Source organism: Etheostoma cragini, chromosome 7 (assembly GCF_013103735.1).
Source record: "Etheostoma cragini isolate CJK2018 chromosome 7, CSU_Ecrag_1.0, whole genome shotgun sequence".
NCBI lineage: Eukaryota > Metazoa > Chordata > Actinopteri > Perciformes > Percidae > Etheostoma > Etheostoma cragini.
Window position 1 is genome coordinate 9229559 of NC_048413.1, and position 13894 is coordinate 9243452.

The 13894-nt window shown below is 40.7% G+C and overlaps 1 protein-coding gene across 1 annotated transcript; it reads right to left on the bottom strand.

The window, feature by feature from the left end:
• Positions 1 to 4360: 4360 nt before the first annotated feature.
• On the bottom strand, positions 4361 to 13861 carry zgc:113278 (uncharacterized protein LOC541528 homolog). The gene is made up of 12 exons (XM_034877262.1): positions 13433 to 13861; positions 12439 to 12499; positions 12142 to 12260; positions 11127 to 11243; positions 10986 to 11044; positions 10486 to 10570; positions 8966 to 9036; positions 8115 to 8219; positions 7866 to 8009; positions 7533 to 7693; positions 7276 to 7363; positions 4361 to 6569 (listed from the first exon to the last, which is right to left on the bottom strand). The coding sequence occupies exons 1-11, from the start codon at positions 13550 to 13552 to the stop codon at positions 7290 to 7292; spliced, it is 1116 nt and encodes a 371-aa protein (XP_034733153.1). The 5' UTR covers positions 13553 to 13861; the 3' UTR covers positions 4361 to 6569; positions 7276 to 7289.
• Between the last annotated feature and the right edge of the window lie 33 nt (positions 13862 to 13894).

Here is a 13894-nt window from a genome sequence, read left to right on the forward strand (position 1 = left end):
ACCAGCACACAGTTTATTGTTAGGTGAGAATTTAGGGGACTGCAAAGAAAGTTGTGGGAAAGTCAGAGGAAGTGGGAAGCTGATTAAAATTCTAAACAGGTAGCTACCAGGCTTCAGGAGAGTAGTGGAACAGCAACCAGCATGCAGTTGCACACACACACACACAGCTGTGAGGGAGAGAAGGACAGAAAAGAAGCAACCAATATGCAGAAAATGCTGTTGCAATTATACTAATCGTAACAAAAATCCCAAACATTCCCATAGTCCCAGATTTATCTTAACATAACTAGAAGGTAAGTCAACAATTATTATAACCATTAGTTGCAACCCTATTTGTATGTACTGTATATGTAAATATACACAGTATGAATAGTGGTGCATACATTTACTATACACCTTTATGCTTGCCTATGATACGTTTTTCTTAATATTAACCATCAGCACCACCTCTCCCCAACTTGGACTCTGAAGCTGAAGTGATATGCACTTGTATTAATATATACATTATGTATATAAATATATATTTGTGTAATAATGTATAAAACGGTACTTGAGAAATTACACAAAAGTAAAAAAAATAGACAAAGTAGGAAAAATAAAGATGGAGCTGTGGGAAACAATTGGTTTGACATCATGTGCCATATGCTCCTGTCCCACTTATCCATCACCCAGTGCCTCCATTTCTGGTTGGGAAACGTACCTCAGCATCATCCAATGCAAAATCAATACAACATGATTGAACAGATAAAGCAAAAACGGGGGCAGTTGTAGAATCACTGATTGGAAAGCCTCAAGGGACGATAAAGTTTCTGTTTGGAAAAACAAAACCCTCAAAGGCGGCAGAGGCATGACTGAGATGGAGAAGATGGAGCCTGGCGTTGTGTGTTTATTGTCACCGTGGAAGAGTGCACAGACCGTGTGTTACCAAGAGAGTTCAGGCAACGGAGGAACAGATGAGACTGTATAAACACACGTGACCCCGCTAGCTCTGTCAGCTGTCCCAGTTACCGGCTGGGCCATGTGTGTGTGAATGCACATGCATGTAGGTGTGTTAAGATTCATGTTCCAGATGCACAGCTTTTGAGTGCACAGCCACATTCAAACACACAGAAAACGTTCAACAGTCTAGAGGACGAGCATAAATCACATTCCCTCTACATATTTTGTTGATTTCTGTGTTGCTCAACGAGAACGCCTGAGGCAAAAAAAGGGACACGTGCTGACTCCATAACTGGGTTCTTCACTAGCTTGCACTGCAACACGCCACACACTCATGTTTTGCCTTTGTCTTGCAAACAGCTGTAAGGACTCACTACAATAGTACAAAAGCTCTTAAAAAACATAATGTCCATAAATAGGTCAGTTTATTAACTGCAACGCTATTGAGAGAGCACAGAACAAATGAATACAAAGGCTGTATTCAATGCAGGTTTGAGAGCTCACGCAGACAGCTTTGGAAGCATGACACAAGTTTTAAGTGCAACATCCTGATTTTGCGTGCATTTAGTGTAACATGTGATCTCAATTTTCCCAGCAGTCTTGGCACAGGAGTCTAAGTTTTTAGGAGGATATGTCTATATGCTGGCTTTTTAAACTTATACCTATGTATTTCACTGTTGGTGTCTGGAGACAAATGACAAAGCTAATGGATCATGCTGGGAGGTGACATGATGGTGGGGTCACACCAGAAAGAAATGAGACCAGGCCAGCAACAAAAAATGCCTTTTTTCATAAAATAGCCATTGCTTGAGGCTTGGTGACCTAGTGACTACATACAGGGCTAGTCGGTGTGTAGCTAGCAAACTAACAGCTAACACACTCAGCGGCGCCCATGAACTTTTCATAGGGGTACCAAGACATGTGCAAAAAGATATGCAACAAATGAGGCCCTGGTTCTTCAATTCTTGTGACAATGTTTCTCAGAAATTTATTACACTCATTCTGTCCCTGGTTATTCTCAGAACTTGATCTGTGATTTTAAATCTTGACTTGAAGACTGATTTCCATTTAAATTTGTTTTTATTCTCTTTCACTTGTTTTGATATTAATGAACTTCCACACACAAGCAGTAATGTTTAGCTTCATAGCCCTTTGAAAAAATCTTGTCTCATATTGTTATTCTTCTTTTCGCCTTTCCCTCAATTTTGCATCAAAACGTAGTTTGCTTTAAATTGCCAAGCCATTACTAAATCAGACCTTGTTCTAAATTGACTTGGCTAATTAAAATAATAACATAAACATGCACACACTAACTGATAGAAAGCTGGATAATGAATAAGGTCCTGGAAAAATCCATTGAATAAAGGTTGGATGAAATATACCTACTAACATCCCATTTTCATCCCATCCAGTCATTAGTGGCTTATTCATCTCACTGTTTTTTTTTTCCACCTTTCCTCTGCATCTAATTTGCATTTGCCGGCTCTGATGGACATAGATAGGGCACTGCTCTCCTCTTCACAATACACACACTCTTCCATCCATTATTCTGCTTCGTTCTACTGTAAATCATAGCACTCTGCTTGACAGTGCTCTCCATTTGTCTGTTTCTCTTTGTCCCACTTCCTTTACCATTTTGTCTTCACTTCCTCCGTCTGCTTTTCATTCCCATGCCTCTAATCCCTCCAGATGTTTTCACCCCTGCTACACTCTGTCCTTCATTGGTCTACACCTGCTACATACTCCCCTCTCGTCTGCTCGCTCACAAACAGCCGTGAGCTCACAAACGTCTTAGATCTCCATTGTGCTTCATGGGTCACTGCAAGTAAACCTGGCTAGAAGAGCAGCTGCTGCCCAATTTGCTCATTTGGGACAATAAACGAAAATATCACGGAGGGACGACAACATTACCAAGAGATTATACAGACACACACATTTAAAAACATAAAGGTGCACAACCCCACACACACACACACACACACACACACACACACACGCTCCAGTCCTGCTAATTGTTGGCTATTAGTCTGCAAGTCTGGGATTGCATGTCTTATTAAATACAGAATTTCAAATGAGCTTCGTTAAATAAGAAAGTACTCCCCTTTTAATGAAGCTAATTTATATGGAAATTACACATAATACTGATGATTCAGCTAGAGATTTATCCTCATTGGATGAAGGGGAAGAATTACAGAAAAAAATAGTGGAATAGTAATTTTTTTTATCCCTCGCCTTAGTTGGTTCCTGCTGTTGGACTCAGGTCATGTACGTTTGGGTTGAGGATACAGCTATCATTGTGCATGTGTGTGATGGAGAGTGTGTGTGTGTGTGAACTCCTGTCCTTGTATTGACCCTGCAGAGCTCCAGCCTGCCTCTCTAGTTCCCACTGATCCATCATGCTGTCTGATTGCCCAGAGAAAACCCATTACTCTGAAACTACACAACACATTAGCAGTGAGCTGCAGGTGTCTCTCCTCTGTGTTGTGCTCATTGCTCACCATCCATGGATGCAGATATCATGTTTAGAGTGACCTACCAGTCAAATTGCACAAGTCAAGGTGGAGGTCTCCCATCTAAAATATACTCCCATATTTTGATAAACAAAGTGCAAGCTGTTAGCTTCATTCTGTTCATACTAGTCACTTTAAGAGTGTTGAGCTGCATACTGGGTGTTAAGACAATGTTTCTGTCGTTCTCACTCGGAATCGTGATTTATTAATGCAGGTCTGTATGCAGCTATGCCCCTGCAGACTACTTCTGTCCCTCAGGCAAGAAGCTCACCCTTGCCCCCTGGTGGTTCCTGGCAAATAAGTAGGATTTGGCCAATATTTCTCCTGACACCATCCCCAATGGGTAGTATAAATGAAAAATGTTTAAAATACAGTCGGTCCTTAAATATATCCTAGAGTGAAATAGGTGGAAATGTATAATATGCAGGAGGTGAGAGAGGGAAGCCTAAGAAACAATATCTGTTGTGTATTCTCTGCTTTGTCAATGACATTTTATCTGCTGGTTCACCTAGGAGTGGGTAATTATCTACAGCTCTTATAATTTACTGTGTAGTTAGAAACTGCAGTGGTTTCGCAAGCATTGTTATTTTATTTTTCATGAAGTTCCCATGGAGACAGTTCTACTACTCAACCTGTGAGCAGTATGTTAAAAAAACATGTTCAACAAGTTTGTTCAATGAATAAAAGCTTTATTCAAACATGAAATAAAAAAATGTGACAAATTAAAATGATCAGAACTCACAAAAACTTGCATAAATATATACCATCAGAGCAGTTCAGAGACAACATATTTAAAAAGGAAATATATTTCAACATCTACAAAAAAGCATCAAAATAAAAACAAACTAAGGACAATGCAGAATGAAATAACAGAATATAATAAACGTATGTCTGGTGAGCAGGTCTTTTTAGTTGAAATGCATTAATGATTGTTGCCACCTAGAGGTTGCTGATACAGTTAAATCATTGCAGCCTTTTTTAGTTTTCAACACTAACAAAATGCACACAGTTTGAAATCGAGCAAATGTAATTCACTGAGAATCAATCCAGAAACAGCTCAAGTGAACAGTGTTATGGTGCTCAGACATAATGCATACTATGCAAAAATAAATAAAAAGAAGTGCATTCCTGTGGGATTATACAGGCTATTGTGTCTCAAAGCATAGGGGGCTGTGGACTGCAGAGTAGCGTGTGTTTTAGAGCCTAAACGTCTGCTGATTGTTGTACAGTGGGACATCTGATGAGCAAGCGAGGCTTACAGATGGTTTCACTGTTCGTTTGGGCCTCTAATCACAAATACTGAGACAACACCTGCAGGACCAAATGACACACTGAGTTCACCATTTGCTCCTCAGATACTATATTTTAACAGATGTGTGGATGACTAGTGTCAGTGTGAATGTGAACTTTACTATTGTACATGTAGTTGTGAAAGCTGCAGTGCATACGCCTGCAGCATAGTGTTAACTGAGCACTGTTATAAAACAGAGTTCACTTTGCTCTAATAAGGCCTGACGTTAAATAAACCCTTAGGCTAAATAAATGTTTACACTCATACCACAATGCTTATCCACGCTAACAGTTCATCAAGCTTCATTCTATAAAAACACTTCATATCAATATGGATGCAAAACAAATATTCACACGTATGTACTGAACAACAGTGAATTTAACAGTGAGTTTCCCCTCTATAAAAATAGCTTAAAAATCTGACACATATTTAAGTACAGTGTCGGGTTAAGTCAGTTTTTTTTTTCTTCTCTTTTACATCTGAGACAGTTTATTAACAGGCTGGTACATAAGTCCTCTGCTCCTCCATCCCTCCTATGACACGGCCATACACAGACATAAGGCTTCAAAAGACCATCAAAACCCAATAAGGAGCGCTAAAGGGAGCAGAAATTAATAGCATCTTCATCTCACCCCTGCTCTGGACTAAGACTCCAAACTCCAACTGTCTGCAGACAGGTCTTTACAGTCTTTTCTGCACAGAGCTTTACATACACAGTGGTTTAGTGGTAGAGCAGTACTCCAGGTCCAGGAGAGGAGAGAGTATGGCCAACAGTACAATACGTGTGCTCCATAGCAATGTCAGGATTATTGAAAGGTGACGCAGAAACAACAAAACATGCCACATTTGACAAAAAGAAATCACAGAGTCTCGCTCACACAGGAAATGGGCATCTGAGGGGCAGAGACATTGAACACAGAAGCATTTAGTAACCGATAACCTATAGAACATACAACAATCCATAACTCAGTGTTTCACATACAGAAGCATGTTGGGAACTGAGACGGGCCCAACCAAAGTGAAAGGAAGGAAAGGATAGGATTGTGAAAAAATGAAAAATATAAAAGCAGTTCAGGAGTCAATGAACAGATTGTCACATTTCATGCTCTGCACACAGGCAATAATTATTTTATGAGACAAGTAATAAACATTGTTGTCCTCCCCACCATCATAAACATTCACGCCCAGTTAATTCACATACACAGTAGGCAAAAACACTACTGCACACACACAAGTTAAGTGTACAGGCATACAAACACTTCCCCTTACAAACACACCTCCCAGTGCACCATGGGATGTAACTAATGTAAGCGGTGGAAAGCTTGTCCCCCGATACCCGAGAATAAAAAAGCGAACAGAGAAGGCAAACAGAAAGTAACACAAGCAGAACGAGTGATACAGTACACATCGCTGACATTATAAGGACACTTGAAGAAAGATTGGATTGTTCTGGATTAACTAAATGCAGTTGCCATGTACCACGGTGTTTGCTGGTCACAGCTTGTCAAAGTATATCAAATAATAACTATCTGTAGTATATGGCAAAATAAATAACCAAACATTTTGCAGCATTTGAAAAAAAGGCCACTGAATGCTTGTGTGTGTGAGAGATGCAAACTCAACAGCACAGGTAGGAACGAGCCGTAAAGTCTTTAGCCTTCATGCAGTGACATTACCATATACAAGACCGAATCACAGCCTCAAACACAGTTTCTTGCTTAATTTTTCAATAATGCCATTATAAAAAGGTGTAACTGTATGCATACAGTACAGCATCACAGGTTACAGTGCAGCTTCTTCTTGGTGGGTCACCGTACCAGGACAAGTCTCTGTAACAGGCCGACACGCATTACCAGGCTAGTGATAAAAGCAAACAAAAATACAAAAGTGCCTCAATCCTGTAACATGTTGGATATCAAAGGCAAAGGCTGTCAAATAATGACAGTACATGATCAAGGAGTTGAGTACAAGCCTCAGTTCTCTGGCTGCAGCTATGCTAAATACCTAAATAGCACAAATATTCCTCTGGAGCGATTCAATTAATTTAGGATCTTTTCCTGACAACAGTAGAATATACTATAAGAGCAGTCTTACGAAGCAGGAAAGGCTTTATTTTGGGACTTGAGTCCGTGGCTTATGTCGTAAGTTTAACTGAATAAGGCCCAAACTTAAAATGACACCCCACACAGTTAATCTGTAAATGAACACATTAAGTTGCCCTGAAGTCAAAATTTGCTTTTCAAGTTACGGTGACGTTAACTGATTAAAGAATCCGGCGAGTGATCGTAGTTTTACACAAAAGGACACTTTAAAATCTATCCTGTTAAAGCATCAAACCCAACACTGTCATGCCAGCATCCAATCTGCAGAGAACCCAAATTAATAAGAAACATGTCTAGCTGACCGTGAACACTGAACTTTTTTCAAAAACAAGTTTGTGTAAGGTAAGGTTTCTTAGTGCGCTTAAACATCTGTTTTTGGGAGCAGTAGACAAAATTTGAAGTTGTGTAAAGACATTATGTCACATTATTTCACCTGTTCTTCCATCTCTATGAAGCTTTGGTTTTTCTTGCCCGTGGGGATGTTTTATCCTCGGACTTCACAACCCCATTGGCAGCGCCTCCTGACAAGACATGGGGTTAGAAACATTCCTGATCAAAGAGATTTCAGATGTACATGTTCAACAATGACAAATGTTACAAAAGAAATCTGAATTATAAACTGAAACACAGGATCACGTTATGTCTACATTTGGTTGACTGACCAGATGCTCAGGGTTCTTGAACACTCACCCCTTGTAGGCTCCCTTTTGGGAGGCTTGATCTTTGGGCTGACCGCCTTCTTCTTTAAGGCCTGGTTCTGGCTGTGCTCCCTCCACTTTTTCAACTGGAAGTTAATGAATTTCCACATCATCCAAGCCTGTGTGAGGCAGATGGCTGCCAGACAAGTCATTCTGAAGGGTTGGGAAGACACATATTAAAAAGTTTAAAAACGTTTACAAGAGTAAAAGTGATTTAACCTGTGAACAGGAAAACCAAACTTTCATTTTTAAGTTAAATGGTTGTAGTAAATGAGCTAGGTACTAGACATTAGGGCTCTTCCTGTAAATTGCCATCTGGACTTGCCTTATGGTGAGCACATTGAAGTTGCCTTCTGCTAAGGAAAAGCCCTGGTTTTCTGTACGGGGCAGCCCGAAGCCAAACGTCAGAACTGAGAGTGTGAGGGTGAGGAGGCGGGCGATGACAAAAAGTAGAGCCCACAGAGTAAAACTGTAAAAAAAAAAAAAAGGATTATTTATTATTATTTTTTTTTAAATCAGGTAGGTCAAACAGAAAGGCATGATATGTTAATTCAAAATGACTGAAAAGCAATACCCCTTCTGCTTGTTCTCATCACTGAAGTAGAAGAGGCGAGAAGCGTGGAACAGGAGCTCCACCAGGTAGTGAGGCACCAACAACACCAAGCCCAGTCGGTGGAGGCTAAACAGACGGGAAGCAGAGAGAGAGGGACAGCAACATAGGAATTTGTATTTATTTTTTAAAGATTTTTTGGGGGGCTTTTTTCCCCTTTATTTGCTAGTGACAGTGGATATATGGGAAAGGAGGGAGAGGGATGGGGGATGACACACAAACAAAGGGCCACATGTTGGATTCGAACCCAGGCCGCTGCAGAGGCCTAAGCCTACATGGCGTGCACGCTTTTACTGGGTGAGCTAGTGGGTTGCCCCAGCAACATAGAATTAACCAAGGACAACTCAGCATATAAAGAAAGAAAGGAGACAACACTGAACACTATCAGCTACTCTTCTTATAGCTAACCTGGCTTTGAGTTCAGATAGGATCTTTATGGGATTGTGTGAGGTCAATGAACAAAAGTCAAATGGGCTGATAACTGAGCAACTACTCTGTCTATCACTTGAAGAAAAAAACAGTGACTCTATAAACATAAATATACTGAGTAGTAGGCTCTTATCTTAGCGTCAGGTTGTCAGGTAGTGTCTGTGTTGTTAACTCCTAATGATGTACCAATTGTTTCCTTTTATACACATTTTACTGCAATAGCAAAAAGCACTAGGTCGCTTGCAGTCATTGTCAGGATAAATGAGATATTTGGGAGAGATATACCTAGAATATGTAAGGGTTAATGCCTTAAGAGTTGTCCATTATGCTTCTTTATTTCGCCCTCAAGAGCACATACGCTCAGAAAAATTAAATATTTCACTCACTTTAAGACATAAGCACCAGTGATGTGGACAACGTAAAGGCAAATGTAGTAGAGCTGGCGGGGGATGTCCTCCTGTGGAAATAAAACAAAGGGGGAGAGTTTGTGTTGTGTTGTGTGAGAGCAGGAGCACCAACTACCACAAACAGTAGTTTGCTCTGAAGGGTGACAAAACACTTTGCCATGTTGCATATTTAACTTTGGACATGAAGGATCTACTTATGTTGTGGATTTTAATCGCTTTACTTACTGTGTAGTGACACATTCCTGAGGAGCAATGATTTTCTTTCCAGTGTGAAACCCTTAAAATGCAGCCTGGACTCATTAACCACCTTTTAGCGTAGACATTATGATAAATTGTCTATGCAAATTTAATCCTTGACATATGTTAGCTCTAAAAAGTACATAAAACATATCAACTAAACAGCTATAACACACATGCGTTATCCAACAAATCTCAAATCAAAATGCTTTTGGAGTAGTAAAAATGTTAACTGATAACTGAACAGCTTATTATTTAAACAAGAAAAAATATGTAATCCTTGCTTGTATTTAAGTAGTGCAATAGAGGTGCAATTGTTCCCAGCCCCGACATGCTCTATATTCCACATCTGCACAGTCCTCCGCTGATTCCTCAAGGAGGAACATAAAAACGCCAGCAGGGATTAGCAGTGTTTAAAGGAGACATTAACCACCTGAGGTATACAGTGAACACCAATGCACTCATCATGGGTTACAGACTGCAGAGGCTAATGCATAAAAACCTTGACCATTAGTAAAAAAAAAAAAATTATCGTATTCTGATGTGTGACTGTTGACACATTGGAAGGCAGGACCATAAGACTCAAGCTCTTCAGCACTTCATTTGTTAAAGGTTGCATGGCATGACATTTTCACATCAATATGCGGTCCCCAAGCCTGCCTATGGTCCCCCAGTGCCTAGAAATGGCATTAGGTGTAAACAGAGCCCGGGGTATCCTGCTCTGCCTTTGAGAAAATAAAAGCTTAGATGGGCCGATCTAGAATCTTGCTCCTTATGAGGTCAACAGGGGCAAGGTTACCTCCCCTTTCTCTTCTTTGCCCGCCCAGAGAATTTGGCCCACCCATGAGAGAGACATCATGGCTTTCAAACGAGCAAAGTGGCAGTTGCTCAAGGCCACACCCCCAGCCTTCACCTTGCACCTCCCTCTCTCCTTCTCAAAAGCTACAGACACAGAAATGGCACGTCCTTAGGAAAGCTCATTTTGGCTCTAGTGGCTGTAATTCTGCACCAAGGCTGAATTTTGGGAAAGAGACTGCAGATACAGTATTAGGGGACAACTAAGGTCCATATAAAGGCATCCAAAGACCACCATGCCATGGGACCTTTAAGAAGTGATATGGTTAATGTGGCTGTAAAACCCGAATTCAAGTTGACGCTATTTTCTTTCACTTGTGCCGACGTGCCAACTCGCACTCGGTCAAGACAAGACCACAATAACTTGCTTTCAAGTGTGACTTTTTTTTTTTTTAAATGACCCTTACCTTCCGTACTTTTTGAAAGTACAGCTCAGGAAGTGCATGGAGCCAATAGGCAATTTGGCAAATGTAGAAGAACTTGACCTGAAAACTAGACAGACAGGATGGCAGAGGTGAGAAACTGGGTGTTATTTTGGATTGGACAGAAGTTATATCATGACAATATACAACAGGTCATGTCGTGCATGGTGCCTGTTCTATAACTTCTGACTTGCAAGTACAAGTAAGAACCAGTATGAAAATTGAAAGGAATCATATCCTAAACTATGATCTCTGACATTAGCTTGGACTGTGATAGAAGATAAGATGAATCCCAACAATTCCAAAGAAGTAACCATTACAGTGCATCATGTATTTTAAAAAGAGATTAAACTATTATCATATGCTCAACATACTTGAAACTTGAACACTTGAATGAAAATAGTAGTAGAACTCATTTAAAATTGGAATATTGTGTTTAGGATTTGTAAAATATGAGCTCCTGATGTGTAGGAATCTTTACTTACACCATGTGAGTGTGCGGGTAACCCTCCCATAAAAAAGTAGGATTTGTTGCAAAGTCCTCCTGTGAGCGAAAAAGAGACATGGCGTAAGATGAAGCTTCACACAGACTGGGACTGTGTGTCTCTGTGACTCGTAACTCTTACCGCTGTTAGGATGCTGCAGCCCCAGATGAAGGAGAACAGGTAGAATGCTGCGAGCTGTCCAGACTCATTGAACTTGCTGTGTTTGGTTTTTGACAGGTGCAACCTCCTGTTCATTTTCTGAAATTAAACAAATAATAACACACAGTTGAACACATACAGTATATTTCACATATTGACGTGGGGGACATTTAGTTCCATCCTTTTTATTATCATTTAAATCTGCGTCACTTTTTCTATTGCACAGATATTTGTAGAATAGTTGTCACTATTTGATTGATGAGGTTAATTACATTAACACTGCCTGCAACTGAGTTATAACTGTCACAATTCTAACATTAACTGTAGTCATCAATCGAGTACTTTCTCCTTCTTACGCAAAATTTTTTAGGATAGTTTTACGTTTTTTAAGTCTGTCTTCAGTCAGGGCGTCTCAGGAAGGGGCGTGGGTTGTCTGTTATTGCAGGGTTAGTGTTTTGATCCTCCACTCATCATGCCCTAGTGCAAAACACTGAATCCCAAATTGATGCATTTCGTACACAGAACAAGGATTTTGGACCCTATTTCGTAAACCGTAAATGCATTTGGAATAGCTAGAATGGCCAAAAATATGTTTTTTTAATTAATGATTTCCCACTGGGAACTGGCATCAAAGACACAAAAAAGTCAGGAGAAACATAAACATCTTTTTCCGTTATTAGGCTTGAGTACACATGCAGCTGGAAAGATTGAACCTGATTACTGTCAAACAGCTATCCAAATCTTAACATGGACCAGAACAGAACAAACGCATGAGGGATTATTTGATGCTTTAGAAATGGAAAAACTAGACGTACACATTTGACATTGTGCAATCTGACAGAAATAGAGGCTGAGAAATTCTTCTGCAGTTTCTGTTTCTCTCATACCGTCTTTATATGCTTAGGTAAAGGAACAAAACAAAACGCTGTGTGTGCAAAACAACAAACAATGTGAGCCTATTGTTACGGCTGCTGAGTTTGGATATTGATGTACTCACATCGAGAATATATTCTTGTATCAGGGCATGAAGGATGACCCCAATAAGCAGGTAGAAAAACACAGTGGCCACATCTTTAGGGCCATACTGGTAATGGTTAACTGGATCACTCTTTTCATCTGCAACAAAAGAGAAACAAAGTTAAAAACTTAACACCTAAACAATGGCTAAAGAGGCAGAATAAACAACCAATGAAGTGCTGCGCTTTTATCAAAAACTCAAATTGTTATCGTTGTTATTGTTAACTTGATTTATCTTGTGGTCGAATGATCACTGGACCTACAAACTTCAGCTCACCAAGAACTTGTGTTACGTTGTACTGGACTGTGATGAACATGATGGCAAACTTGGCTGTGACCTGGAACACAAAGAAGGAAACAGGATCAACTGAGTGATTCTGAGTCAGGGAAAAGAGTTTGCGACTGACCATGGACATATTTTGTATAAAAGAGGCAAAGCCTTTCCGCTAATAAACCAATACTGTAATAAACATGTGTATAATCGTTTTGGATTATTCCATGTTATTTTGTGAATCTCACTTTCAGTCATGATACCATTTTTTGACAGGTGCACATATTCATCATTTAATGTGAGTATGTAATTGGTGAGGACTGCAGTGTCACCGCAAGATTCTAAATTCACAGAGTCCCATAGCTGGGGTCTGGGGACCTCCAGGGGCTTGCAGGGGCTCTCAGGGGTATCTAGGAAATATTAGGTACATGTTAAACTAGTACAATGACTCTTATTGTATCCAAATGAATGTGTATCATGGGCTCCACTTCCCCCTAGGAATGATTAATTATGTAGGCTACTAAGCTTATAACCCATCCGTATCCACACAGGTATAGGTTAATCGAGACAAAATATGGTCTTTTTATCAAATAATATTTTCAGTCTGGTAGCGTTCTGGTGGAGTTTGGGTGGTGACAGGTCAGTATATTGTTGCATTCAAAGTCAGCTATAGTTGCTCTGTCCTACCAGAGGGCTGGTAATCAAATGTGCAGCATGCAGGCAGACATTTAGCCTAACTATGTTGTTGCCAAATGCACATGTATTGATTTTCTATAAAGGCAATGGATTAGCCGACTGGTAAAATGACCTGTATGCTGTGCCAGTGGGCCTCCTCGCCATGTTCTTTGGCACTTAGTGAGACACATGAGAAGGTGAGAAGGGAAAGAGAGAGACACGCTAGCGCCCTGCCCCTGGACTGCTGCTGTCATATCAGCTAACGATAGTTAGCAGCAGCTAACATCACTCTGCTAACCACAGCTCCTGTCCAATCACACAGTACCTCGAACATCAGGCCGAGGAGGATTATCATGGCCAAACACGAAACCATGTCGGCGTGATTTTGGATCACAAACTCATGGCTCAGCACCGGCGGGCTCTTGTTTTTCTTGCGGAACCCCATGGCTCGCCGACGCGGCTCTCCCTTCTCTGGCTCTGGGCTGCCGTGTAGCTGGGATGAAGCTAGCTTTCCCCGCCGCTTCACGGCTGTTGTTAGCCTGCTCGTCTCACCGGTTGGAGGATGCTTGTCAAACGCTCCGCTGCAGTCCGTACACACAGTGAACCGCTGCTTGTGTGTTTAAAAACAGTCATGAAGCTGCATCGCACCAAACCAAACACTTCAGTGCAACACCTACTTTTCCCCTGACTGGTAAAGTCAGATAGCGGGCCCTCCCACTTCAAAAACCCATTCATGAACCGCCCAGTGTCATTGACGTAGAAGGAGAACCCAGGCCCGTGGTGCATT

Excerpts from the sequence above, each read along its gene's own strand:
- zgc:113278 (XM_034877262.1), bottom strand. The coding sequence starts at position 13,552 with ATGGGGTTCCGCAAGAAAAACAAGAGCCCGCCGGTGCTGAGCCATGAG. Across the intron at positions 9,037-10,485 it reads ACTTTCAAAAAGTACGGAAG|GAGGACATCCCCCGCCAGCT; the intron begins GTAAGGGTCATT and ends TTATTTCCACAG. Across the intron at positions 8,010-8,114 it reads GATGAGAACAAGCAGAAGGG|TTTTACTCTGTGGGCTCTAC; the intron begins GTATTGCTTTTC and ends TTTTTTTTACAG.